Consider the following 24,285-nt stretch of genomic DNA (forward strand, 5'->3'; position numbering starts at 1 on the left):
CCAGGGGTTAAGGAAACCTTGAGTCCATCGGCACTCAACAGGGAAGACTGACTCCTCAAGACAGGCTGGGGAAGATGCCATTTTGCCAACTCACTGGCACCCTATCTCCAGGAGCATCTAATAGGAATACTTTAATCTTTATTTTATTTTGGTCACCAGATCTATGGAGGCCCCACAATATATCACATCAAACCTGTTAAAATATACTCACATCCCATGATGACTATAATTTTTGCTGTAAAAATTTTGGAAGGCTTTTTGTCCTTTTGAATTTTAAACATTTGGCTATGAGCTACTCATTTAATATATGACGAGCTGTGATTTTTTTTTTCAGCAATCACTGTGCGTGTTCAAGAAGTCTTGCAAGAGGAGAAGGTCTAACCCTTAAGTTGCTTTCACGTAATGAAATATGTATGATTTCCAAACGAACATGTAAAGAAGTTGCATGATACAACCTCTTATAAACATGTAATCAAACATTTATTTTGATCAGTTTTTCAGTTTTCTTTTTTAGTTTTGGGGCCACACATTTTGCTTGGGCCCTAAATATTTTCAAAGGCTTTCATCTAGGCCCTAAATATTTTCCTTGAGAAGGTTGGCAGGCCCTAGCCTAGGTACAGGGCACAAAATGTCTGCTGGACAAACAGCCTGGTGTAAACCCCAAACTTCTACTAGTGCAAAAAACTGGCACCCCATTGACAATATAATGCTACTGAAATCAGACCCTCTCTGGGACTTCCCTGGTGGTCCAGTGGCTAAGACTCCATGCTCCCAGTGCAGGGATCCTAGGTTCGATCCCTGGTCAGGGAATTAAAATCCCACAACTAAAGATTCCTCATGCCACAACTAAGAGTTTGGCAAAGTCACATAAAGAAAGATTTCTTAAAAAAAGAAAGAAAATGGACCCTTTCTTCCAAATCTGGGCCCAGAACAACAAGAAATCACACCAGAAGGGAGATGCAATAAGCCCCTCCTACAAAGATGGCACCCTGCTAATCAGGCAGAAGGTCAAGTCTTCACACAGGAGCACCGGCTAAAACCAACTGCCACTGGGTCCATGTGGCTTCCCCAAGGGCCCTGCCTCAGGACCACGGAAAGCACCTCTTACCTCCATGTTGCTGCGGAGCTCAACCGAGAGGCCGTTCTGCTTCACTTCCACAGATTTCATGCAGGCCTGCCTCGTCCCGACACTGCAGAATCCATTATGGAGAATCACCTCCAAGTCCTGCTCCTTGTTGTGAAACAGAACGTATGAGCAGTTGCCGGTCAGCTTGAAATTCCGTCCATCAAAGGTCACGATGTGCCGAGTGGAGCTGCCTGTGCACACACCTGGGCAAGAAAGCAAAGGATGGGTGTGACCTGAGCGGACTCCCACCCGAGCAAAGAGGCAGCCGCATGCAGATAACCAGAGCTGAGAGCTGGTGGGCCTTTTGAAGCCATAGAGGCAAATTTCTTCCTTTTTACAGACTAGGAAACTGATTCTGAGAGGTAGAACAGCTTACCTGACCATTAAATATATTCCTAGGGAAGGTTTAGAAAGACAAGGATTCCATTAAAATGTGGCAAATTATAGAGCCATACTTCCAAAAAATGTAAACGTGCAAAGTTAATGCTCTCCTCCACAAGGATGTCTTGGCCCAGGAAACAAAGTGAGGTTCCAGCGGTGTTAGGACACGTTGAAACCACAACAAGCTAAGCAAACCATGAGCTCATGACCTCTCTGGAAAGGAAGGTCCCCTAAAGGCACACGTGTCTCTTCAGCTACCAAGTGACTAATGGTACACATGGCCACGTTGACATGATCCCTTAAGAGACCCTGCAAGAGAAATATTCCTGAAGCCAAAACAAACGGTGGGGTCTCGACACAACCTCGTCTGCCACTCGTTCATCCACACCATCAGCAAACTCTCAGGTTTCTATTAAAACCACTTGGGAAGACTAATCATCTTGCAACTATGTCAGATGATTCCATAAAAATCTCCCCAATGGACCACAGTCCATGAATAAAGGAAATCAGTCCTGAACATTCATTGGAAGGACTGATGCTGAAGCTCCAATACTTTGGCCACCTGATACAAAGAACTGACTCACTGGAAAAAACCCTGATCCTGGGAAAGACTGAAGGCAGGAGGAGACAGGGACGACAGAGGACGAGCTGGTTGGATGGCATCACCAACTCGATGGACAAGTAGCAAGTTCTGGGAGCTGGTGATGGACAGGGAAGCCTGGCGTGTTGCAGTCCATGAGGTCACAAAGAGTCGGACACAACTGAGTGATTTAACTGAACTGATGGACCATAGTCATACATGGTCTGAAAACTAATCTCAGAAACCTCAGTAAAGTTGGAAGTGAGCCTTCCAGACAAACCATGACTACGTCTATGGTGGTAGAGAAATGGAAACCAAGAACTGAGAGGCAGATCCAGGGGGTCAGCAAGGACTCACTAACACTACCCTTGCTCTCCGCCAGGCCCAGGAGACCTCCACAGCAAGAGTGACCCGTATACCAAGGCAGCACAGACCCTGGCAAATGATACACCATCGGTCAGGGCTGATCGGCTCCCAGATGCTCTTCTATTCAAAGTTCCCCACATCCTGAGCAGCCGGTCACATCCAAGCGACAGTCCTGAATGCTACCACCCCACTGACACCCACGCTGTAAGTGTTCCCAGACACTCCAGCTGGGGTACCGTAAAGCCTTTTTTTGGAAGAAAATATCTATCTGGTCTTAGTTGCCCCATATAGAATCTTTCAGTTGCAGCATGTGGGATCTAGTTCCCCAATCAGGGATCGAACCCAGGGCCCCTGCATTGGGAATATGGAGCCTGGGCCACTGGACCACCAGGGAAGTCCCTGTGGCCAAGTCTTGAGCAGTCCAGCCCCAGCTGCCGCAAGACCATAGTAAGTCCCAAGGTAAAGAAATGGCATTAAGTTGGCAGGTTACTGGGAGTGGCTTTGCCCACCTGGGACAAGCTGTTTCAGTGAAATGGTGTTAAGTTGACAGGTTAGTGGGAGTGGCTTTGCCACCTAAATGACTTAACTTCTGTGATCCTCTCCTATTTTCTCTGCTCTCTTTAAACCAACAGGGCGAGGTCTGGGCATATCTTTCTATAGACTTCTGACACTGAGAACCATGTGAATGCCTCACAAACAGAAGGCAAACAAATGGAATCAGCTAGGATGGTGGAGAGGAAAATTCAAGATGGAACACAAACAGGTACAAAATCAAATGAATGGTAATGAATAATGGGAGTACACAGCAGGGAAGGGGAAAACTAACCTAAATAATTTTGGTGAAAAAATTTACTCTGTACCCAAAGTGAAAAGTCGTTCAGGCGTGTCTGACACTTTGCAACCCCATGGACTATGGAATTCTCCAGGCCAGAATACTGGATTGGGTAGCCTTTCCCTTCTCCAGGGGATCTTCCCAACCCAGGGATCGAACCCAGGTCTCCCACATTGCAGGTGGATTCTTTACCAGCTGAGCTACCCCGGAAGCCCTGTACAAATGTATACTCTAGTTAGGATATTCAATTTTCATAAAGATATTGGTTAGCAATTCTGTTTTTGTGGGTTTTTTTTTTTTTTTTTGGCTTCATGGCATGTAGGATTTTGATTCCCAACCAGGGATCGAACCCACACCCCCTGCATTGGAAGCGTGGCATTTTAACCACTGGACTGCCAGGGAACTTCCTTGGCAGCAAATCTGAAACTACTTCGTGTGTATTTTATATATGGTCTACAAAGGAATGAAGGCCCAGGGTTGCTCTAAAAGTGCTCAAGCTTCTATAAGGTAAGGAGGACACCTAAAGAGAGACAAAGAGAGAGCCTGTGTGAGGGTTTGAGTGCAAAAACAAATAAATAAAAATAACAAAACAAAGCAAACCGGAAGGATGGCAGGATGAAGCAGTGGGCAGGCAAAGAATATAGAACACACAACTGATATCAAAGGAAAATTCGGGAGAGCTGGCAAGAAAAAGCAGCTGCCTTAAACACTTCTCAGGCCAGAACACAGGGCCCTCCCACAGAAGCACCAGTCATGTTAAGAACTTGAGGATCCACTTTCAGCCCCACTCTCCCCAGGCTCAAAACTGGAGGGAGGCTGCCCACACCCCATCCCCAGAGGCAGGCGGTCCACGCTGGGATCAGGGAGGTTTTTCAGCTCTAATTCAAATTCAAAGTCTTATTTATTACCCAGGAGCAGGCATCTAACCAGTATTCTTGCCTGGAGAATCCCATGGACAGAGGAGCCTGGAAGGCTACGGTCCATGAGATTGCAAAGAGTCGGACATGACTGAGCGACTGAGCAAGAGGCTGAGTACTGACCTCAGAAAATCAATTCTTCCCTCTGGTTATGCATTATCTGGGGACATGTCCTCCAAAAGGCACAGGAAGGAGATAGGGAGCCCTGGACTGGAATGGAAACATGTCCCAAGGACAGGAGAGTGAGGGAACATGCGTGGTAGGGGCAGGAGATGGCCTTCTGGTCTACCTCTTGGCACAGACAAGCAAAAGGCACCACCCCATGAACACTGCCCAGGCTGAGGAAGTGAAGGACTCACAGGGACAGGCCCAGCGGCAGCCACAGGCTACCTCCCTCCTGATCGGGGTCTGGCCGTCGGGGCATGATGGCTGCAGCCCCTGATCACAGTTGACCCGGTGACTCTTCAGCAAGGTCTGGCCATCTGGCAGGCAAGTCACTGTGTGGCACTGATCCAGCAAGGTCCAGACGTCCCCAGGCTGCAGAGAAAGAACCAAGTTCGGGCAGGGACTGGAGTGAGGCACTTCAACATCCGCTAGGCAACTAACCCTCCCACACTCAGGAGACACAGAAACTACAGCTTGGGCCTGAATGGCAAGGAGACAGGATACAGAACATAAGAATTACAGGTGGATCCACTCCCATCCCCAACCAAAGTTTTTTATTTATTTACTTAGGCTTTTATTATTATTTATTTCACTCCAGGTCTTTGCTACTGCGTGGGCTTTCTCTAGTTGTGGTGAGTGGGGGACACTGTCTAGTTGTGGTGCATGGGTTTCTCATTGCAGTGACTTCTCCCATTGTGGAGCACCGGCTCTAGGGTATGCAGGCTTCGGTAGTTGCAGCTCCTGGGCTCTAGAGCACAGGCTCAATAGTTGTGGTCCATGGGCATGGTTGCTCCACGGCATACGGGATCTGCCCGGACCAGGGATCGAACCTGTGTCTCCTGCCTTGGCAGGCAAATTCTTTACCACTGAGCCACCAGGGAAGCCTCCAATTAAAAAAAAAACAAAAACTATTGGACCCAGACCAAAGGAGGAAAAGTTAACCAGGGGGTCGAGGACCCCAAATATACATTCCTGATCTTTCCTTCAAAGCCAACAGAAAGGAACTTACCCTCCTCTCATTCCCATCCTCATCCATGCAAACACTGACGAACCCTGAAACAGACACAAGTCAGATCTCTGTCCCCACCCACCACCCAGAAATTCTGAGCCATTCGCTCAGCTACCTGGCTAGTCCTTGAAGCTGGATTAACTCTGAAAACAATGTGAGTGAAATGAGCAGTGAGGATTCAGGTATGGGAGATTAGAAGGCAGTCACCTTGTGGTTCTTCAGGCAAACGTTGTGGGTTTTTTTTTTTTTTGGCTGTGCCTTATGGCTTGCAGGATCTTAGTTCCCTGACCAGGGAGCGAGTCCATGCTCCCAGCAGTGGAAACACAGAGTCCTAACCACTGGATCGCCAGAGAATTCCATAAACTTTGTGGTTGTTAGTCATTATAGTGATACAACAGTAATAAAATGGCAACATTGTTGCCAACATTGCCATAATAATATGTCAACAGGTACAATCAATATCTTCTTGTCCTCTTTTCTATGTATCGATATTAATAGATCCATGATATTAATAGTGAGAAGAGGGAAATGAGACAAGATTCTGAAACCTTAAAAGAGATCTTCAAAATCCCTACCAAGAGAGCTATCATCTAGCAAGACAGGGCAATAACTCCTAGAAAGTTTGGACTCACACCTAATTATATCAGGAAAATATGAAAAAACAGGTTTAAAAAATATCATGTATGGGGAAAAAAAAGGAGATCAAAGCAGTCAATCTTAAAGGAAATCAACCTGAATATTCATTGGAAGGACTGACGCTGAAGCTGAAGCTCCAATACTTTGACCACCCGATGCAAAGAGCTGACTCATTGGAAAAGACCTTGATGCCAGGAAAGATTGAAGGCAGGAGGAAAAGGAGACGACAGAGGATGAGATGATTGGATGGCATCATGATTTAATGGACATGAACTTGAGCAAACTCCGGGAGATAGTGAAGGACAGGGAAGCCTGACTTGCTGCAATCCATGGGGTCGCAGAGTCAGACATGACTTGGCAACTGAACAGCAATGGTAAAAACAAAAAGCTTCTAACCTTAAATCAACTTAAATTATGGTACTTTGATGTTAGATTCCATGTTACCATATTTCTTTCTTAATATTTTCATTTTCTTTTTCATTGAAGAATAGTTGATTGACAATATTGTGTCAATTTCAGGTATAACACAAAGGGATTGCTATATTTTTTAGATTATATTCCATTATAGATTATTACAAGATCTTAAATGTAAGTCTCCACACTATATGGTAAATCTATGTTGCTTTTCTAAAGCCTTTTACACCCATGCTGAGGATGAGTACAGGGCCTGGGGAAGAGGTCCATGACCTGTGGATATTGGGGTTCCCTGCCTCTGCCTTCCATTTCTTTGTCCAGAAGCCCATCCATAGTGAACAAGGACAGTAAGGAGGGAAGGAGGTATATATAGAGAGAACTTTCTGGCAGCTCCTTGGAGGTTTGTCTTACAATCTCCCACAAGCAGAAATTTATAGATCATGGCCTATAAAACAGTCTTAATTCAAGGCCAAATCTCGCGTATGGGAACCTTCTAGTGTCGAGATGGGTTTCATTGCTTTTGCTTCTATTTTGAGGGGATAAGAGAGACATCACAAGACTCACCAGAGCATAGCTTCTGGAAGAAGGAGTTGCCAAGGGCAACCATGCTGGGGAGGTCTTCGATCCGCTGGAGCTCTGCCACGTTGGAGCTGGCCCCCGGGCCTGCCAAGACCCTCAGCTGGGCTGCATCATACTGGTCCCCAATCCCAATGGGGAATACGGCCACTCCTGGGGTTGCAGAGGAACGAGAAAGGGTCTGTGCCCACCTTTGGTCAGGTGGGTTCAGAGTGGTCTGGCCTAAAGCTTCACCCAGCCACTTGTAGAGCCTCCATACTTTAAAGCAATTATCCTCCAATTAAAAATAAATTTTAAAAAAAACTGAAAAAAAAAGATGAGCTGTTCTCCAGGGAGAACATAAGGAGATGCTACTCACCCACTCATTCCACTCACCCAGCACTCCATGCCCCCTCCCCCGGGCAACACTACCTGCCCCGGCTCACAGCATGAGCTCTCACAAGACATGCAGCCTGGGCACGCCTGCAACCTTTGCCTTCCTAAAACAGCACCCTTGGTCTCCCATCCATCCAGCATCCCCAAGCCCCTAGGCTGGTACCAGACAGAGGCCACGAATACAGGAAGATCCCTGATGGTTCTCTAGGCCCCAACACGAATCACTCAGGCCAACGAGGCCATAGTTGTGGGGGTACGATCCTGCCCTGGACGCAGAGGGCAAGTCAGGAGAAACTGAAGGTTACGGTCAAAGGAATGCAAATGAAGGATGTGTGCATGAATGCTAAGTCTCTCAGTTGTGTCCGACTCTCTGTGGCCCTATGGACTGTAGCCTGCCAGGCTCCTCTGTCCTTGGGTTTCTCCAGGCAAGAAAACTGGAGTGGGTTGCCAGGAACACGCATTTATCACCGCTTCACTTCCAAATAACACAGGGATTGGGCAATTTCCCACTGTTTGAAACCAGGCCACACGTGGGCATTAAGCATTCGAAATCAGCCAGGACATCGGAAAGTAACCACCGCCCACTCTGTGCCCTCGAGCAGGTTGGGGGGTGGGGACAGGGGTGGTCTCAGGACTGAACCCTGGACACTCACGGTTGGATCTGGCAGCAGCGGCAGCCACCTCCACTGGGTCCATGGAGGAGCCTGTGACCAGGATCACCACCACCTTGGAGGCCCCAGGCCTGGCACCGTGGACTTGGGACGTGATGTAGCGCACCGCGAAGGACAACGCCTCCCCTGGGAACGGACAGGGGGCCGCACAATCAGTCCTGACTCAGAGATGGCGGTCCTGAGGCCAGCTGAGCACCCCGTCTCCTGACGGAGCCTCAGATCACGAGACGGAGTGACTCAGAGAGGCTCACATATGCGTGAGATGGGGAAGAGTGTCTCGGTTTACAGGAAGGAAAACTAAGGCTGAGGAGCGAGGCGGCCAGCCGGGGTCACTCGGTCACTTGTGCCAGGAGCGGGGACTGCAAGCAGCATCGCCCGCCCCCAAGCCCGCACCCACATTACCGACTTGGCTGGGGCCTCCCTCGCGCTGCATGGGGTCCACAAGCCTCAGCAGGTGGTCTTTGTCCATGTGCACGTTCCAGGACACGTCGATGTTGGTGATGCTTCCGTACTGCAGGACTGACACCTGGGTGAGCTGAGGGCCTGGCGGGAGGTGGGGCGCAGGAGTCACGCTCTGGATCAGTGGGAAGCCCCCATTAACACCCCGCTTCGGGCGCCTCACTCACCTAGGTTGGCTTTTGAGATGAAAGCCTTGGCGAAACTCTTCATTTCATCAAAGTAAGAGGCTGGAGGGGTGGAGGAGCCGTCCAGGAGGAGGACTACATCCAGGGGCTGGCTGCAGTCTGCAGAGAGACAGGAGGGAGGAGCCAAGGGCAGCGGGGGACAGGGCCCAGATACGCAGTGGAGGGTGTGTGCAGGGCGCTGGACCGGGAGGCGCCACATCAGGGAGGCGTGTCGCCCAGTCCTGCATGGGTGCGGCAGCTGGTGCCAGGTGGCAGGCAAGGGGGCTGCAAGACCCTGGGTGTGGAGACGTTGGGGGGATGCCAACACCACTCAAAGGCAGTTTAAACACCACAGGCGGCAGCAAGAGGCAGAGACAACCTGCCTCTCCATTTCGGGGGCTCTTCTGGAATCGAATGATAGACTGGAACAGAAAACAGCCAGATGGCAAGGGAAACAGAGCAGCCCATCCCTGGAAGGTGGACTTGTGTGTCTGCAGGTCTCAGGTGGCACATAAGGAGCTAGAAGGTGATTCTATTACAAAGGCCTAAAGCTCACGTTGATGGTTGGGATCAGGGTCATGATCACCGTGAGGAAACAAACTCTGCCCCAAATGCCATTCTGAGATCAGATGAAGCTATTACTGAGCGATCACAAGAGTTTAGATAAACCAGTGGCCCAAATAAAAACCGAGAAACAAAGGCATAGACAACAAGCGTGAGGATCAAGAGACAATGAAAGAAGGCTAGTGATTCTGGAATGGTTCCAAACACTCCAAATAAAGATACTCTAGAACTAGGGGTTGGGCTTCCCCGGGGACTCTGTGGTAAAGAGTCCATCTGCCAATGCAGGAGACACAGGTTCGCTCTTTCATCTGGGAATTTCCCACATGCTGAGGAGTAGCTAAGCCCGTGCATTGCAACTGTTTAGCCTGCACTCTAGAGCTGGGGAACCACAGCTACTGAAGCCCAAGTGCCCTAGAGCCCGTGTTCCACAACAAGAGAAACTGCCACAGTGAGAAGCCCTTGCACTACAACACAGAGTAGCCCCCGCTCACCACAACTAGAGAAAAGCCTGAGCACAGCAACAAAGACCCGGCACAGCCAGAAATGAGTAAGTAAGTAAATAAGGAAGAACTAGAAACTGATTAGTCATTAGTATCAGCTAAGAAGGTAGTGATAATAGCAGGGGAGATAAGCCATTTTTGAGTGCTTGTTATGTCCTAGGTATCGTTCTAAGCATTTACAAGTAAGCACTATTATTATCCACTTCTTACAGATGCATGCATGCTGGGTCACTCAGTTGCGTCTGACTCTTTGCGACACTATGGACTGTAGCCTGCCAGGCATCTCTGCTCAAGGGATTCTCCAGGCAAGAATACTGGAGTGGGTGGCCATGCTCCTCCTCTAGGGGATCTCCCCAACCCAGTGATCGAACCTGGGTCTGCAGAATCTTTACCGTTTGAGCCACTGGGGAAGCCCATAAGAAAAGATCCTTCCCCCTCAAAAGACCACAGATGCCTCTCCCTGAAGGCGGGATGTGACAGAAAACAGAGGAGAGAAGCCAGACTGGAGTCTGAGAATGGCATCTCCACCAAGGCAGCCCCCAGCTCCCCCCTCCAAGTCCTCGCTCCCACGCCAAGCGCCCATATACCTGGGTCAGGGATGAGGGTGGGGAGGTGAGGGCCGTCTTCAGAGCAGCACCGCTGCAGCACCAGATCCGGAGCTTCTCGGGGGAGCCTCTCGAAGTCCTGGATGAAGATGGGGGTCTGGGGCCAGCTGACCCTCTCCAGCTCCTGCACATCCACACGGGGGCCCACGCCGATGGGCACCAGCTGGATGTCTCCGGGCATCCGCCGGATCTTGTCTGAGGCCGGGCTGCCCGTCACCATGTAGACCAGGTTGGGCGCCTGCTCCCGGTCACCCTGGCTGGCGGAGAAGCTGTGCTCTGACAGGTACTGCAGGGCCAGCCCCGTGTTCGTCTGGTTGCCACCCCGGTAGCGGACTTCACGGAGCCGCTGCAGGACCAGCTCCTTGGACTGCGGCTCCCTGAAGGAGTGCTCCACGCTCACCACATAGGAGTACTGCAGCACTGTGACGTGGATGCCGTCCCGGCCCACGTCCATGCGCCGGATCACCTCCTTCACGAACTCCGCGCTCCTGTTGAAGTTGGCCTCACCCACCTCGTCAGAGCCTTCCACGAGGAACGCCACATCCAGGACCACGGAGCTCCTCTTGGGTCCCGACGACAAAGGACCCAGGAGCTGAGGAGCCACAGTGACCTGTGCGGCTAGGGGACGTCGCGTCGGGGTCGGGGCAGGCACCTCGGGGGCGAGGTCGCAGAGGTAGCCGACGATCTCATCCATCCGCTGCTCCAGCTCATGCACACCGCTTAGCACAAAGGCTTTGTTCTCGGATGCCTGCTTCTCGATGAGGCGGATCTGCTTGACGCTGGCGTGGGGCCCGATGCCCACCGGGACCACGGAAACCTTCTTCTTTTTCAGGCCCTGGACATAGCGGACCAAGTTCCGGGCCAGCCTGGGGGGCTCCTGGCTGGCCGTAAGTAGCAGGGCCACACGAGAGGCCTCGGGCCGGTCAATCCTGCCAAAGATCTGGAAGAGCGTGTACTTCAAGACCTCACTGGTGGAAGCCACCTCGCTACCCGCGTACTTCACCTGCCCGGCGATGCGCCGCAGCTCGGACGGCCGTTTCCGGTCCTGCAGCGCGAGGTAGGCGTGGGAGCCATCGTGGTACTCCACCACGGCCACGCGGATGCGTTTCTGGGAAATGTGCAGACGCTCCATCATGCCCACCACGAACGCCTTCAGCGTCTCGAAGTCGGCCTCGGACAGCTTGGAGGAGCCATCCAGCAGGAAGACCAGGTCCAGGAGTTTGCTGCAGAAGAAGTCGTGCAGGGGCGGCTCCGGGGTGTCCTCCACGTATGGGGTTGTAGGGCTGACCGGGCCTTCGGTGGGGGGCACGGGCAGGCCTCCTGGTTCCCTGCAGGCTTCACAAGTGAGGCTGACACCATCACAGTGACTGCAGGAGGGCAGACACCAAAATGGTTCAGGAAGAAGCTCTGGGCACTTCCCAGCCCACTGGACCTGAGCCCCCAAGGACTACTGCCCACTGGAAAGAGACACCATGCTTAACATATGTCCCCACGCAGCCCCCTACACACACACACACACACACACACATGTACGCATATGCATGCATAAATATTCACATACACACATACACATACACACATGCACACACATATACACATACACACTTCCCTTGAGTTGTGATTCCTCTGAAAACCAAGCTTCTACCCAACCCAGGACCAAAAAATGAATTTTTCTTCTTTCTCGGCAGTCCACATAGCCATTCAAAGTTGATTGATTTTCAACCTATGCCTCTAGCAACATAAATATTTAATTATAATCCAAGCCTTCTCCCAAATATCTCCAAAGACAAACACTGCTCTGTAATGTTGACGCTAACCAGGACTTGTAAATGCTCTACTGAAGATATATGTTTTTCAGTATTTATTAAACAGAGTCTAAGCTGCGTAATTCTGTAGCATGTTTAACATGTTGGGCTTTAGAAAGAGAGGAAGACTGGAGTAAAATCATTTTGGAGAGATGAATAAAGATTTGAAATCCCAGTTTTATCTGGCAGAATAAAGTACTGGGAGTGGTATTCTCGGGTCTCCAAGATGCTAGATGGGGAACAATAGTAACTCATTCATTCTTTCCCACAATGGACAGGTGGTTTACGCCCATCACGTGCCAGGATCTGGCTATGCCCCATGCCCAGCCCCAAGCCCCCAGACAACTTCTCACCCCACCATGCCAAGTTTCTGGTCCCCTAGTCACTTCTCTCCCTTTCACCAGGATTCTGGAAAGTGGCAGGGTCTGCCAGACATTAGGAGAAGCTGCCTGCGGTGGAGACCCATTCAGGCTAGAACCTTGTCCTGCAGGCACTCTCAGCCGTTGTGGCCACTTGCTCTCAGCATCGCAGTAGGGTGAGGGGACAGCAGTGCCTGAGCCCCAGAGTAACGCTATGGAGTGCCTCCCAGCGGTGTCCCCAGTCTGCTCCAGGACCGCTCTCCACACGGGTTTGCAACTGCAGCGTGTACACAGGTGACTGCCCTCCCCGTGTGCCTGCAGCTCAGAACCCCTACAGCTTGGCACAGCCAGCAGGCAGGCAGGGTCTTAAAAGAAAGTCGATTCCTACTTCTTCATACTCCACGTAATTTAGAGCCTCCATCCTTGGTTAATGGAGCGTGAGTGACGTACTCTCGAGTTTTCCTGTGTTTGCTAAAAAATTCACCCAGGATGAGTGCACTCGGAGTCTGACCCTGGCAGCCGTAGCCACGGCCCCTTTCTTCCTCAGCGAGTTTAAGTTCTCGAGTTTAGGATCCCATAAGGAGTGGTGCTGAGCATATTAGCATTGGAACTGATATTCTCAACTTAGGAGCAGGGCTTCAGGAAGCTCAGAGCTCACCCCCCAACTCCTCCTCAACTCTCCAGGGCCAGCTGCCAGAGGCAATCAGGTAATGGGGCAGTAGGGGGCCCCTACAATCGGTAGGGGGCAGTGACCCGTGTCTAGCTCCAGTTATGACAGCTTCATCCTGGAACCTGGCAGTGGCCTGAGGTGTCTAAGCTCTGCGGCAGGGTCAGGGGCTCCACCTCACTTTTCCCCCACCTGCACCCCTACCTCCAGGAAACAAGAAATCTGCTTTCCATAGATGCCTGTCCCAGGACTAGATGCCACCTCCAGGGACAAGAAGAGGCCAGGCCCTTCCTTCAGCAGCAGGGATAAAAACCTAAATCTCCTAAGAGGTGTTTCCTGGGGAAGAAATTTAGTCTGTCTTCAAAGACAGAGAGGCAAACTGAACAAGAACAAGATGTCCTTCCCCAAATAGACACTTCGGAGCAGGCCCCCAGGTTTGACAGTAAGACTGACCATTCAGACAACCCAGGGCGGGGTTGGGGGAGCCGTGTTACCAGATCTGGCAATGCTCAGGGTCCCCAGGGTTCAGGGTCACTTTCTTCCCGGAGGCTAAGCGCCGGCCCTCCACCTGGCACACAGGGCAGTCCTCGGGGTTGACGCAGGTCTGCAAAAGCTCGTCCAGGATTTTCCCTGCACGACAAGCCTCTTGTTAGGAGCCAAGTTCCACCTTGCCTGCAAGGAAGACTCTCCTGGCACCAAAGGGCCTGTCCCAGCTCTGCCTGCCTCCCCTGAGAGCCACCACATCACTTAGGGAGCATCCTTTCACCTACAAAATTAGGAGAGGGGGTTCCTTCTCCCACCTCGCCTCCTCCAAATCCCGGGACAAAGCAAGTCTTATCACCAGGGGTCTTTTTGTTCCTCCACCAAAGAAGATATCTGATAACTCTCAACCTGTGCTACCCACTGCTGTGGCCACTAACCACCAGTGGCTGGTTACATTTGAATGTAAATTAAGTAACATCAATAAAACTGAACATTCAATTCCTTAGACACAACAAGCCCACGTCTGAGTTGAACTCTCCTGGCATTGCAGAAAGTTCTATCAGAAAGTGCTGCTCCAGATGATAAACCCATCAATGGACCCCCAGAAGCATCACACGGGAGCTCAGTTTGGCAAAAATCCCAGCTGGCCAGGCTTTGGTGGAAGGACATGGAAACAGGACCCAGGGTGACGGGGCTGGGGAGAAGGGCCCTTGGGCGAGGCTGAGATGAAGCAGGACGGGGCGGCACTTTCCTGAGGAGTAGCCCCACCCTCCACGCCATCCCCACTCGGGGCCAGGGCCTCACCGGGCGGGCAGTGTGCGTGGCAGCCTTCCACGCACGGCATGGGGCAGGCCAGGGGCTCCGGGTGCTGGCACGTGACCGGACAGGCGGGAGCACAGCTGTTGTAGCGCCACTCGCATTGGTACCCGCTCTCCTTCAGGTTCCGCTCCTCACAGTTCTGGGCTGTGCAGACCCCCAAACGGGCAGAACGGTTATTAAGGCCCCAGGCAACCCCATGCAGCCCCGGACAGATAGCGGGAAACCCGTGGGGGTGACGGCCCCGGGGAGGAGACGATGGTGCTGGGGAAATACACAGTCACCCACATCAGATCATCTGGGCTTTGAGAGCCCCCCAACCAGGAACCCAGTGGTTCTGTTTTCCTTTTAAAAATGTTCAGTCGCTCAACACAGGAAGGAAGACGTAACATAAGTATCTGAGCTGCTTGATCACGATGGTGTGAAATGTGCTTAGTGGGTCAATCGAGTCCGACTCTTGCGACCCCATGGACCATAGCCCGCCAGGCTTCTTTGTCCATGGGATTCTCCAGGCAAGAAGACTGGAGTGGGTTGTCATTCCCTTCTCCAGGGGAGCATCCCGACCCAGGGATTAAATCTAGGTATTCTGCACTGCAGGAGGATTCTTTATCAGAGCCACCTGGGAAGCGCTTGCGATGGTAAAGATGATCGAGTCTAATTACAGACATGCTGACCTCTTTCTTCTCTTCCTCACTGCTCCCTCTTCTCCTTCTCCCAGAATTTCTCTAGACGAGGCTCTCCCTGTTGCTCTATTCAATCCTGACCCTCCTCACGCACACCTGTGTCCTGACCCCTCCATCTAGGCCTTCACCCTCACATGGGTCTTTCTCCCCCACCGAGGTGTCCACACCCAGGGTCTCAAGGTCTAGATGTGTGAGGGGAGGGGGCGCGGCCAGGATCGTGAGGGACCACAGGACTCACGGCAGAGTGTGGCTGTCCTCCAGGCCACCACCTCGCCGTGCTGGGCACACACGTGGGCGTAGGCGGCGATGGTGTCACAGAAGCAGGCGCAATCCCCAATGGACTCGCAGGAGCAGGTGTCGTAGATGCAAACATCCAAGTACGGCTCGGGGTTCACCTGCAAGGGAGGCGCGGGGGGCCGTGACCCAGGGCTGCACCTGGGGACTCTGGCCCTTGGCCAGGCGGGAATGTGCCATTGATCAGAGTAGGGACAGAGGCTCCAGGGCAGAAGGAGAGATGTGAGGCCACAGTGCCCAGGATGGGGTGGGTAAAAAGGCAGAAATCCTATGTCCTCACTTGGATTCCAGAAAAGGGGGGGAAAGACAGGCTTGCCAGACTCTCATAGATGAGATGTGCCTGAGAATTTTTCAGAAGAACATTCCTTTCAATCCATCTGTTCCAGGCACCTGCTGAGCCACCATCCATCCCCATAACCCACTCCCACCCTCACGGGAGTCTGGGTGCTTTACATAAACACAACACACACACACACACACACTCTCTCTCTCTCTCTCTCTCTCTCTCTCTCTCTTTCCTGGCCTTCACTCAGCAGAGAGACCAAGAAAACCAAAAACCCATCAGGACCACCCATACTACCCCGCTAAGATGCTATAGGCTGATGTGCTGGACCTCGGTTGGCCCAGTGCTCCTGGACTCCGACCCCAAACCTACCCAAGGGAAAGTCCACCTGCTGTCCACATTCAAGCTCAGTAACCACCTCCCGCCTTCATCTGCCCCACACCTGACCCCCACACACCAGTCTTGTTTGGGGGAGTAGTGGTTGGAATGAATCCGGACATTAAACAGGTCACTGGGCCCAAAAGCCTTGGTTTCTTTGACCCTCTCACTGTTTCCCCACTTCCTGCTCAGGTGCCTGGGGTCTCCACCAAACCAGGGGATCCTACCTATCCTTCCAGGTCCTGTGGGACTAAAAATCACTGGCTGGACAGGAAGAGATGAAACACAGGTGCTCAGCCACTCCCACGAGGGAGACACCATGGAGCAACAGGCCTATGCACCTGGCTGTGACTGCCCGTACATGTGTCCATACATACACAGACACACACGTACCCACAGACACACACGTACCCACAGATACACACGTGCGCACATATACATTCAGAGAAAGACAGAGAGGACACTGCACTGAACCTTGTTTGGAGAAATTCCTCATCATCACGTGAGATAAAGACATCAAAAGAAGCCATAAAATGCGGGCTCAAAATCTGGCTTTAAGAGGACTTCCCTGGTGGTCCAGTAGTTGGGATTCTGCACTCCCAATGCAGGGGGCATGGGTTCGATCCCTGGTCGGGGAACTAAGATCCCACATGCCATGCAGAAGAGCCAAAAAAATTTTTTTTAATCTGGCTGTAAGACCAGAAGAATTTCTGTGAGAAAAGACCTGGGAACCCAGGGCAGAGATGGAACGCCTGGGGCCAGAGACATGGCAGGGGCAGGAGAAGGGAACCCCCCATTCTGAAGTTAGAGATAAGGTAACCTGTGGGAGACAAACCCCAAGACAGAGGCCAGAAGAGCAGCTCTGGCAGGATGCACAGACAGCCAAGCATTGCACAGAAGAAAAAGGCTTTGCCAAGCATTGCTTTCCTGATAAGCCATGGATTTTTCTTTCTGTTTCTCAGACTGAAGCCACGAGAGGTGAGCAGCTACAGATCATTTCTAAAGCTCCTGGAAGCATCCACGGTTGGAAGTGCCTGCCCCCCAGGTCCGCCGTCACCCTCACCAGCCTGTTGCACTCCCGGAAAACATCACTGGTGAGGACCCTGCAGGAGGAATCCACCATGGTCTGCTTCATGACGTTGTCGTGGCAGGTGGCAGGGGCCGAGTCCAGTGGCACCTGGGGAGCCAAGAGGGAGAACACAGGTGGACCCAGAACAGCCAACCCAGAAGCACCCAAGAGGCCCTCTCCCCGAGCCCGCCCCCTGCAGGCCACACCACCCACTTCGCACAGCAGGGGGGACCCCGACCTACTTTCTGGGTGTCGGCACACTGCGGGCTCACTTTCCAGGAATTCCCAAAGTCCACGGGGTCTTCCTCCACTTGGAGGCTGCTGCTGGTGAGGTCATTGTTCTGGACGCCGTCAAAATTCCCACACAGGCCGCATACCCGCTCCTGGGAGACAAGTTGGGGGAGCGTGAGCTTTGCAAACCTCGGAGCAAACTGGCTGAGTCAGGAGGAGGAGGGTTCCGGGCAGCAGGGGAGGCAGACTCGCCTGAGGAAAAGGAGGAGGGAAGGGGATGGGAGGGCAGCCCAGAGGGAGACCAGGGTGGTCAGCAAAGCCTCGACCCTGCCAAGGCCTTTGGCCTGCTTCTGCACTGACCCCCATGCTGTGACTGTTCAATCACTCAGTCACGTCCGACTCTGCAAACCCATGGATCGCAGCACAACCATCCTTCACCGTCTCCCTGAATTTGCTCAAACTCATGTCCATTGAGTCAGTGGTGCCATCCAACCATCTCATCCTCTGTCTCCCCCTTCTCAGTATGAACATAAATGACCCCATGTTAAGGTTAAGGAAACCAAGATTATTCACAGAGAGAAGCAGCCCATCCAGGTCCCTTGAAGGGCCAGTTAAGCAGCTTGTGTCCTGATCCCTGCAGTATAAACCATCAGCCGCCCCAGTAAGGGTCTGAGCAGAAGAGAAGCTGGTTCAACATTACATCAGTGAAAGTGTGAGAGGTCTGAGGAAGGAGCCCTCTAGTCCCGCTTGACTGTGGACAGGTGCTTGCCTTCCCTGGACAACTGCAGCCTGTTCAGAGCAGGCTGGCCAGGATTCTGTGTGTGTTAGTCACTCGGTCGTGTCCGACTCTTTGTAACCCCATGGGCTACAGCCCACCAGGTTCCTCTGTCCATGCAATTCTCCAGGCAAGAATACTGGAGTGGGTTGCCATTTTCTTCTCCAGTGGATCTTCCCGACCCAGGGATCTAACCCATGTCTCCTGCATTACAGGCAGATTCTTTACCATCTGAGCCACCAGGGAAGGCCAGGATTCTGCTGTATACTAAATGCTACCAGGGCTGACATAATATCTTACTTGTCTCCATGTTCACCTATCAGGGGGTGCAGTATACAACAAATCCTGACCAACTAATGAGTGAATAAATGGAAACCATCACATAAGAACCACCGGACAAGGGCTTCTCCAGAGGTCCAGTGGTTAAGACTCTGCCTTCCAATGGAGGGGGTGCAGGTTCGATCCCTGGTCAGGGAACTAAGGTCTCATAAGCCATGAAGTGTGGCCAAATTTTTTTTTTTAATGGACAAAATCTGCCTGGAAAAGAAAAGGTGATGCTTTTAGAACCTTTTTGAAGCCCTGCCTTGAGACAAAGAGAGGTGACTTATTCTGTTTTGCTAGGAAATATAAGAAAAATGTTCTCACAGGTGGACAAAAGGACAAAGATATTTTCGTGGCCTAACAGCCCCTGTGTATGGCCCCTGCCTGGTCCCTGTCCTTATTGACCACCAATCACCCCAAGCCCCTCCTCTCTAGCCACCCTGGTCTGCTTGTTCAAAACAAACACCGTCCACCTCAGGGCCTTGGCATCTGCTGTGCCATCTGCCTAAACTCTCGAGTCAGGATATTTACATGACTCCCTTCCCTCTTCCCCAAAGACTCTACTCACGCTTTCTGAGACAAGTCTCATCAGACCAACCAATCTAAAATACTTAGTGGCCCAGTGGTTTAGAATCAGTCTTGCAACACAAAAGGATGTGGGTTCAATCCCTGGTTGGGGAGTTAACATCCCACATACCACAGAGCAACTGAACCCAAACACCACTAGAGAGTCCCTGCTCTGCAATGGAAGATATCACATAACATGACTAATATCCAACACAGCCAAATAAATAAATAATGTTTTTTTAAAAGACATATAATAGGGACTTCCCTGGTGGTCCAGTGGCTAAGACTCCATGATCCCAATGCAGGGGGCCTGGGTTTGATCCTTGGTCGGGGAACTAGATCCCACATGCTGCAACTAAGAGTTTACATGCTGCAACTAAAGAGCCTGCACACTGCAACTAAGACTCAGAGCAGTCAAATAAATAAATAAAATATATATTTTTAAATATAATCTTTAAAAAATGAAACACATAATATCCCCACTAGAATATGACCTCCATCAGGCTTCCCCGATGGCTCAGAGAGTAAAGAATCTGCCTGGAGTGCAGGAGATGTGGGTTCGATCCCTGGGTCAGGAAGATCCCCTGGAGGAGGGCATGGCAACCCACTCCAATATTCTTGCCCGGAGAATCCCATGGACAGAGGAGCCTGGTAGGCTGCAGTCCATGAGGTCACAAAGAGTCAGACACAACTGAGCGATTAAGCAAGCAGGCAGGGTTGTGGTAGGCAAAACAATACCCGGCCCCAAAGATGTCCACGTCCTAATCTCCCGACCAGGAATATGTCACCGTACACGGCTAAGGGAACTTTGTAGGTGTGTTAGGTAGGTGTGTTCGATTTTGATACAGGAAGACTGTCCTGGGTCATCTGGGTGAGCTCAGGGTAATCACTGGGTCCCATACGGCGTGCAGGAGAAGTCAGAATGAGAACAGCGATGTGACAGAGGGAAACAGAGGGAGCAGACAATGCTATGCTGTTGGCTTTGAAGATGGAGGATGGGACCACAGCCAGGGGATGCAGGCAGTCTCCTGAAGCTAGAAAAGTCAAGGACAGATTCTCCTCTCACTGTATCAATAGTTAGTTATTTCCCCCCCGTACCTAGAGTGCCTAGAACAGTGCTTGACACATAACAGGAGTTTAGTAAGCATCTGTTGAATAATGGAATGAGTGCATTGCTGATGCTCTCCAGAAATGGCATGAGGTCCCAAGGAGCAGCCTCACTTGGGTACGAGCTGAGAATGAGCCCTCAGAATGCTGGGAAAGTGGGTCCTGCCACCAGGGCAGACAGGGCACTCATCACATACATGCCTGTTAGAGAAGATGAAGTCCCAGCAAACCGTCAAGACCTGGACAGACACCACGAGCTTTCCCCCAAGCAGGTGATGAGCCGTCTCACCACAGCCCCTGGCAGGTGCTGGCCTGGGCTCCATGGGAGGCACACCCAGAATGTTCTGGGGTGTTATAGTCACATTGTGCGTGATGGGATTTGCTCCTTAGGTTAGGAAACCTTAAGAATACCTACTGCCAGTCAAGGGACTGCTTGCAGGGTCCAGGACCCTCACCCTGCCATGGGCAACTGTCTCGGAAACAGCCGAGGCGAACTCTAATCCTTGAGTCTTATTTGTGTCGGGAGGAGGCTGAGCCAGGTGACCACCCACCTTCCCCCGAGACTGTGGGTGAGGATCCCAGATGCTGCTCGGGGAGCTGAAGATGCAAGCAGACAGAAGAGGGAGGAAGTGGAGAAAGACCACCCACCTGGTACGTCCGCTTCAGGAACACAGAGACGGCCAGGTGCCCGTCCCAGACCACAGAGAGGGACTTGCCCAGCAGTAGAGTGATGTACCGGCCGGACTCCACCACCTCGAAGTGCGTCTCATCCTTCATGGGCTTCTTCACGTTCACCTGAGTGAGAGACCAGGACAGTAAGGGACAGTATACATGTGTATATATATAATGTACACTTGTATATGTGTATGCTGCTGCTGCTGCTGCTAAGTCGCTTCAGTCGTGTCCGACACTGTGCGACCCCATAGACGGCAGCCCAACAGGCTCCTCTCTCCCTGGGATTCTCCAGGCAAGAATGCTGGAGTGGGTTGACATTTCCTTCTTCAATATATGTGTATATACCTGTATATATATATAATGTATGCTTGTATATGTGTGTATATATATTTGTGTGAATAATGCATGTATATATGTGTGTATTCATTTGTATATATAATACATATAAATGTGGGACTTAATATATATGTGTGTATAACACAATTACATGTATAATGTATGTGTATATATATGTGCAAACATTTGTATATATTATATATAAATGGGGTATATATGTATACGTGTGTATATATGTGTGCATACAATTGTACACATTATATACATGTGTGGGATACAATATGTGTATATATGTATATATGTGTATACATCTGTATGTATATGTGTATAAACATGTATATACATTGTGTATACATTTGTATATATAATATATATGCACATGTGTGTATAATACATTTGTGTATATATTTATATGAGTTGCATACATTTGCATGTATAATACATATAACTGTGGGTATACAACATATGTATACATGCGTGTAAATGTGTGCATACATTTGTATATATAATACATACAGCTATGTATGTATATGTGTGTACATGCACATGTAATATATATTTACATAATACATATGTGTACATGTGTGTGTGTGATACATATAGCTATGGGTACATAATACATAAGCGTGTGTGTGTAGAATATATATATGTATATATGTGTGTACATGTGTGTACATATATAATTCATATAACTGTGGTACATATGTATATGTGTGTACACTAGTGTGTGTGCTTGTATGTGTATAATGCATGTTTATATACACGTGTCTACATGTGTATTGTAATAACAAGACTGTGGGCATATAACACAGGTGTGTGTATGCATGTATTCCCATACGAAAGTCCTCCCGCCCTCCACTCCACCCAGAGTCAGCCCTGGCTCTTTCCACACTGGTGCAGATAGTTATACACTCTCCTCCACACATGCCCGCACTTTCTTTTACTAAAATCCATCACCATCTGCACCTGCCCCCCTCGCAGGACATGGTGAGGTCTCTCCACCGGCAGCATCGTGCTCCACCGCACGTGTCCTGAATGAACGCTGGGCACTGCTCCCCATTAGCTGATGGGGGGACTGAGGGTGGGGGGACCTGCCCACACTCACCTCCCCGTCAAACAGCTCGATCTCTCCTCCTTCCACCAGGATGGTGATGCGCTTCCTGCACTTCAGGGAGGGGACGCTGCACCCCTCATTCCCCACCAGGACCCGGAAGGTCCCAGGGTTACTACCGCAGTGGTCCTGGGGAAAGGAGTGGGTGTCAGGAGAGAAACACGATCCTTCCACCCCTCCCCAGACCGGCAGACCAGTGGCCAGTCCTCCCAGGCCTTTGGAGGAGTGTTACAGGAGGCTGCCATGACCACATGCATGTGTGTGTGTGCTTGTGTGCTCATGGCCAGACGACACTCACAGGTGTGCCATCCTCAGCCATCACCCACGAGCCAAGTGCCTACAGTCAGGCAGGGAGAAGGGCTGAGGGGCAGGGGGGAGGAAGAAGGGAGGCAGAGCGGGAGTGTGGACACATCAGCCTGCTGCTCCCCACCCCCCCCGGAGCCTGCTGGGCCAGCCTCAGCCAGGGACCCGCGCTATCAGGCATGTGACACTTGGTAGGTCCAAGCTCCAGTGGAGTCCCCTGGGTGGCTGGCCAGGACTGTAACCAAAGACCGCCAGACCCAGCAACACCAGCTGAGCTGCCACCTCTAGAAGGGAACAGAGGCTGGGTGGGCACTGGTCCTCGCTGGGGTCTGCACAGAAAAGAAGCAGAAAGGGACACGCTTCTGGCAAACACCTCCCATCGTGGCTGCTGCTGCGGTGTGATGGGGAAAACCACTCAACTCAGAAAAGCTAGGTGCGGGCTTGCTTCTGCCATGTCTGGGATAATGTTGAGTAGGTCACTTACCTCTCTGACCCCCCCACACACACACATGAGCACACACACATACATGCACACGCAGCACACACATACAATACACACTTGCACATATACACACAGACATGCACATATACATAAACAGACACACATTCATAAACACACAAAGACACACACATATACATACAATACACACTTTCACACATTCACACATGCATATATATACACACATGCACACATACACATACACACATATAGGCACACATTCATATACACACAAATACACATATACGCACATACATAACACACAAAGTACACGTTCATACACAGCCGCACACATGCATATACACACAAGTGCACACATGTGCATACAAACACATATACAGACACATGCATATACACACATACACTCACATGCATGTACATAGATAACACATGCAATATAGGCTCTGCACATACATAGACACATACACTGACACACACACATACATACATACCACACATAGGACGTGCCCCTCTGTAAGATGGAACTAGCCAACCTAATGGGACTCAGGTTAAACGGGTTTGTCTCAGGCTAATGGGGTTGTCAGGTTAATGCGTCTGTGTTGGGTTCGTGGGATTGCTGGGTTAAACGGGTTAGTGTTGGGTTAATGGGATTGTGAAAGTTGTAAGAGGGAACAAAGGTAGAAGCGCTGCGTCACCAGCGGAGATTTTTCTGAAGCAGAGAGTTTAGTCCTGAGAACACCTCCCAGAGGAGGAAGGGGGGACAGGGAGGGGACCCAGGAAGAGCATCGAGGGGCCATCAGCACTGGCTGTGGGGCGGGACGAGTGGCCCCCCGAGGGGCACAGCCCCCTGGGGGCACGACTGCCCACCTGGGCAGCTTCACTGGGCAGGCAGAGCCAGGGCAGGGGGTCTGACCAGCTCCTCTCACTGCACTGAACTGTCGTGCTTTCTGGGTGCCCAGATCTGAACCTGACTGAGGGTGGAGCTCCAGAGCTGGGGTCACCCCTTCTTTTGCTACCGAGGCTGGAAGGCAACAGGTGACAAAGATGGGCTTCCACATTCGACCTGCGGGGAAGCCCCAGAGGGCACCTGGGTGTGGGTAAAACCGTTCCATGGGGTGCATGCCCGTGTGCCAGCATGCCACCTGCCTCTCTGGGGCCAATCTGGGGTGGGGGAAAGAGGCAGGGGGCTCATTCCCCCCACGCCGGGCAGGTGTCATCCTCT

At 51.2% G+C, this 24,285-nt stretch overlaps 1 protein-coding gene across 1 annotated transcript in view; it reads right to left on the reverse strand.

Annotated features, from left to right (window-relative positions):
* Positions 1 to 24,285, reverse strand: part of VWF (von Willebrand factor) — a 128,913-nt gene that overhangs the window by 34,369 nt on the left and 70,259 nt on the right. Inside the window, exons 21-35 of the mRNA XM_043880888.1 lie at positions 22,295 to 22,429; positions 20,827 to 20,973; positions 17,420 to 17,560; positions 17,172 to 17,285; positions 15,392 to 15,548; positions 14,459 to 14,617; positions 13,666 to 13,801; positions 10,323 to 11,707; positions 8,675 to 8,791; positions 8,451 to 8,591; positions 8,031 to 8,174; positions 6,991 to 7,155; positions 5,377 to 5,420; positions 4,562 to 4,739; positions 1,109 to 1,329 (exon numbers count right to left, since the gene is read on the reverse strand). Of these exons, the coding sequence (XP_043736823.1) occupies positions 1,109 to 1,329; positions 4,562 to 4,739; positions 5,377 to 5,420; positions 6,991 to 7,155; positions 8,031 to 8,174; positions 8,451 to 8,591; positions 8,675 to 8,791; positions 10,323 to 11,707; positions 13,666 to 13,801; positions 14,459 to 14,617; positions 15,392 to 15,548; positions 17,172 to 17,285; positions 17,420 to 17,560; positions 20,827 to 20,973; positions 22,295 to 22,429 (3,384 nt within the window). The remainder of the gene's footprint in view (positions 1 to 1,108; positions 1,330 to 4,561; positions 4,740 to 5,376; positions 5,421 to 6,990; positions 7,156 to 8,030; positions 8,175 to 8,450; positions 8,592 to 8,674; positions 8,792 to 10,322; positions 11,708 to 13,665; positions 13,802 to 14,458; positions 14,618 to 15,391; positions 15,549 to 17,171; positions 17,286 to 17,419; positions 17,561 to 20,826; positions 20,974 to 22,294; positions 22,430 to 24,285) is intronic.

The sequence above is a fragment of the Cervus elaphus genome, chromosome 22 (assembly GCF_910594005.1).
Source record: "Cervus elaphus chromosome 22, mCerEla1.1, whole genome shotgun sequence".
In the NCBI taxonomy this organism is placed as follows: Eukaryota; Metazoa; Chordata; class Mammalia; order Artiodactyla; family Cervidae; genus Cervus; species Cervus elaphus.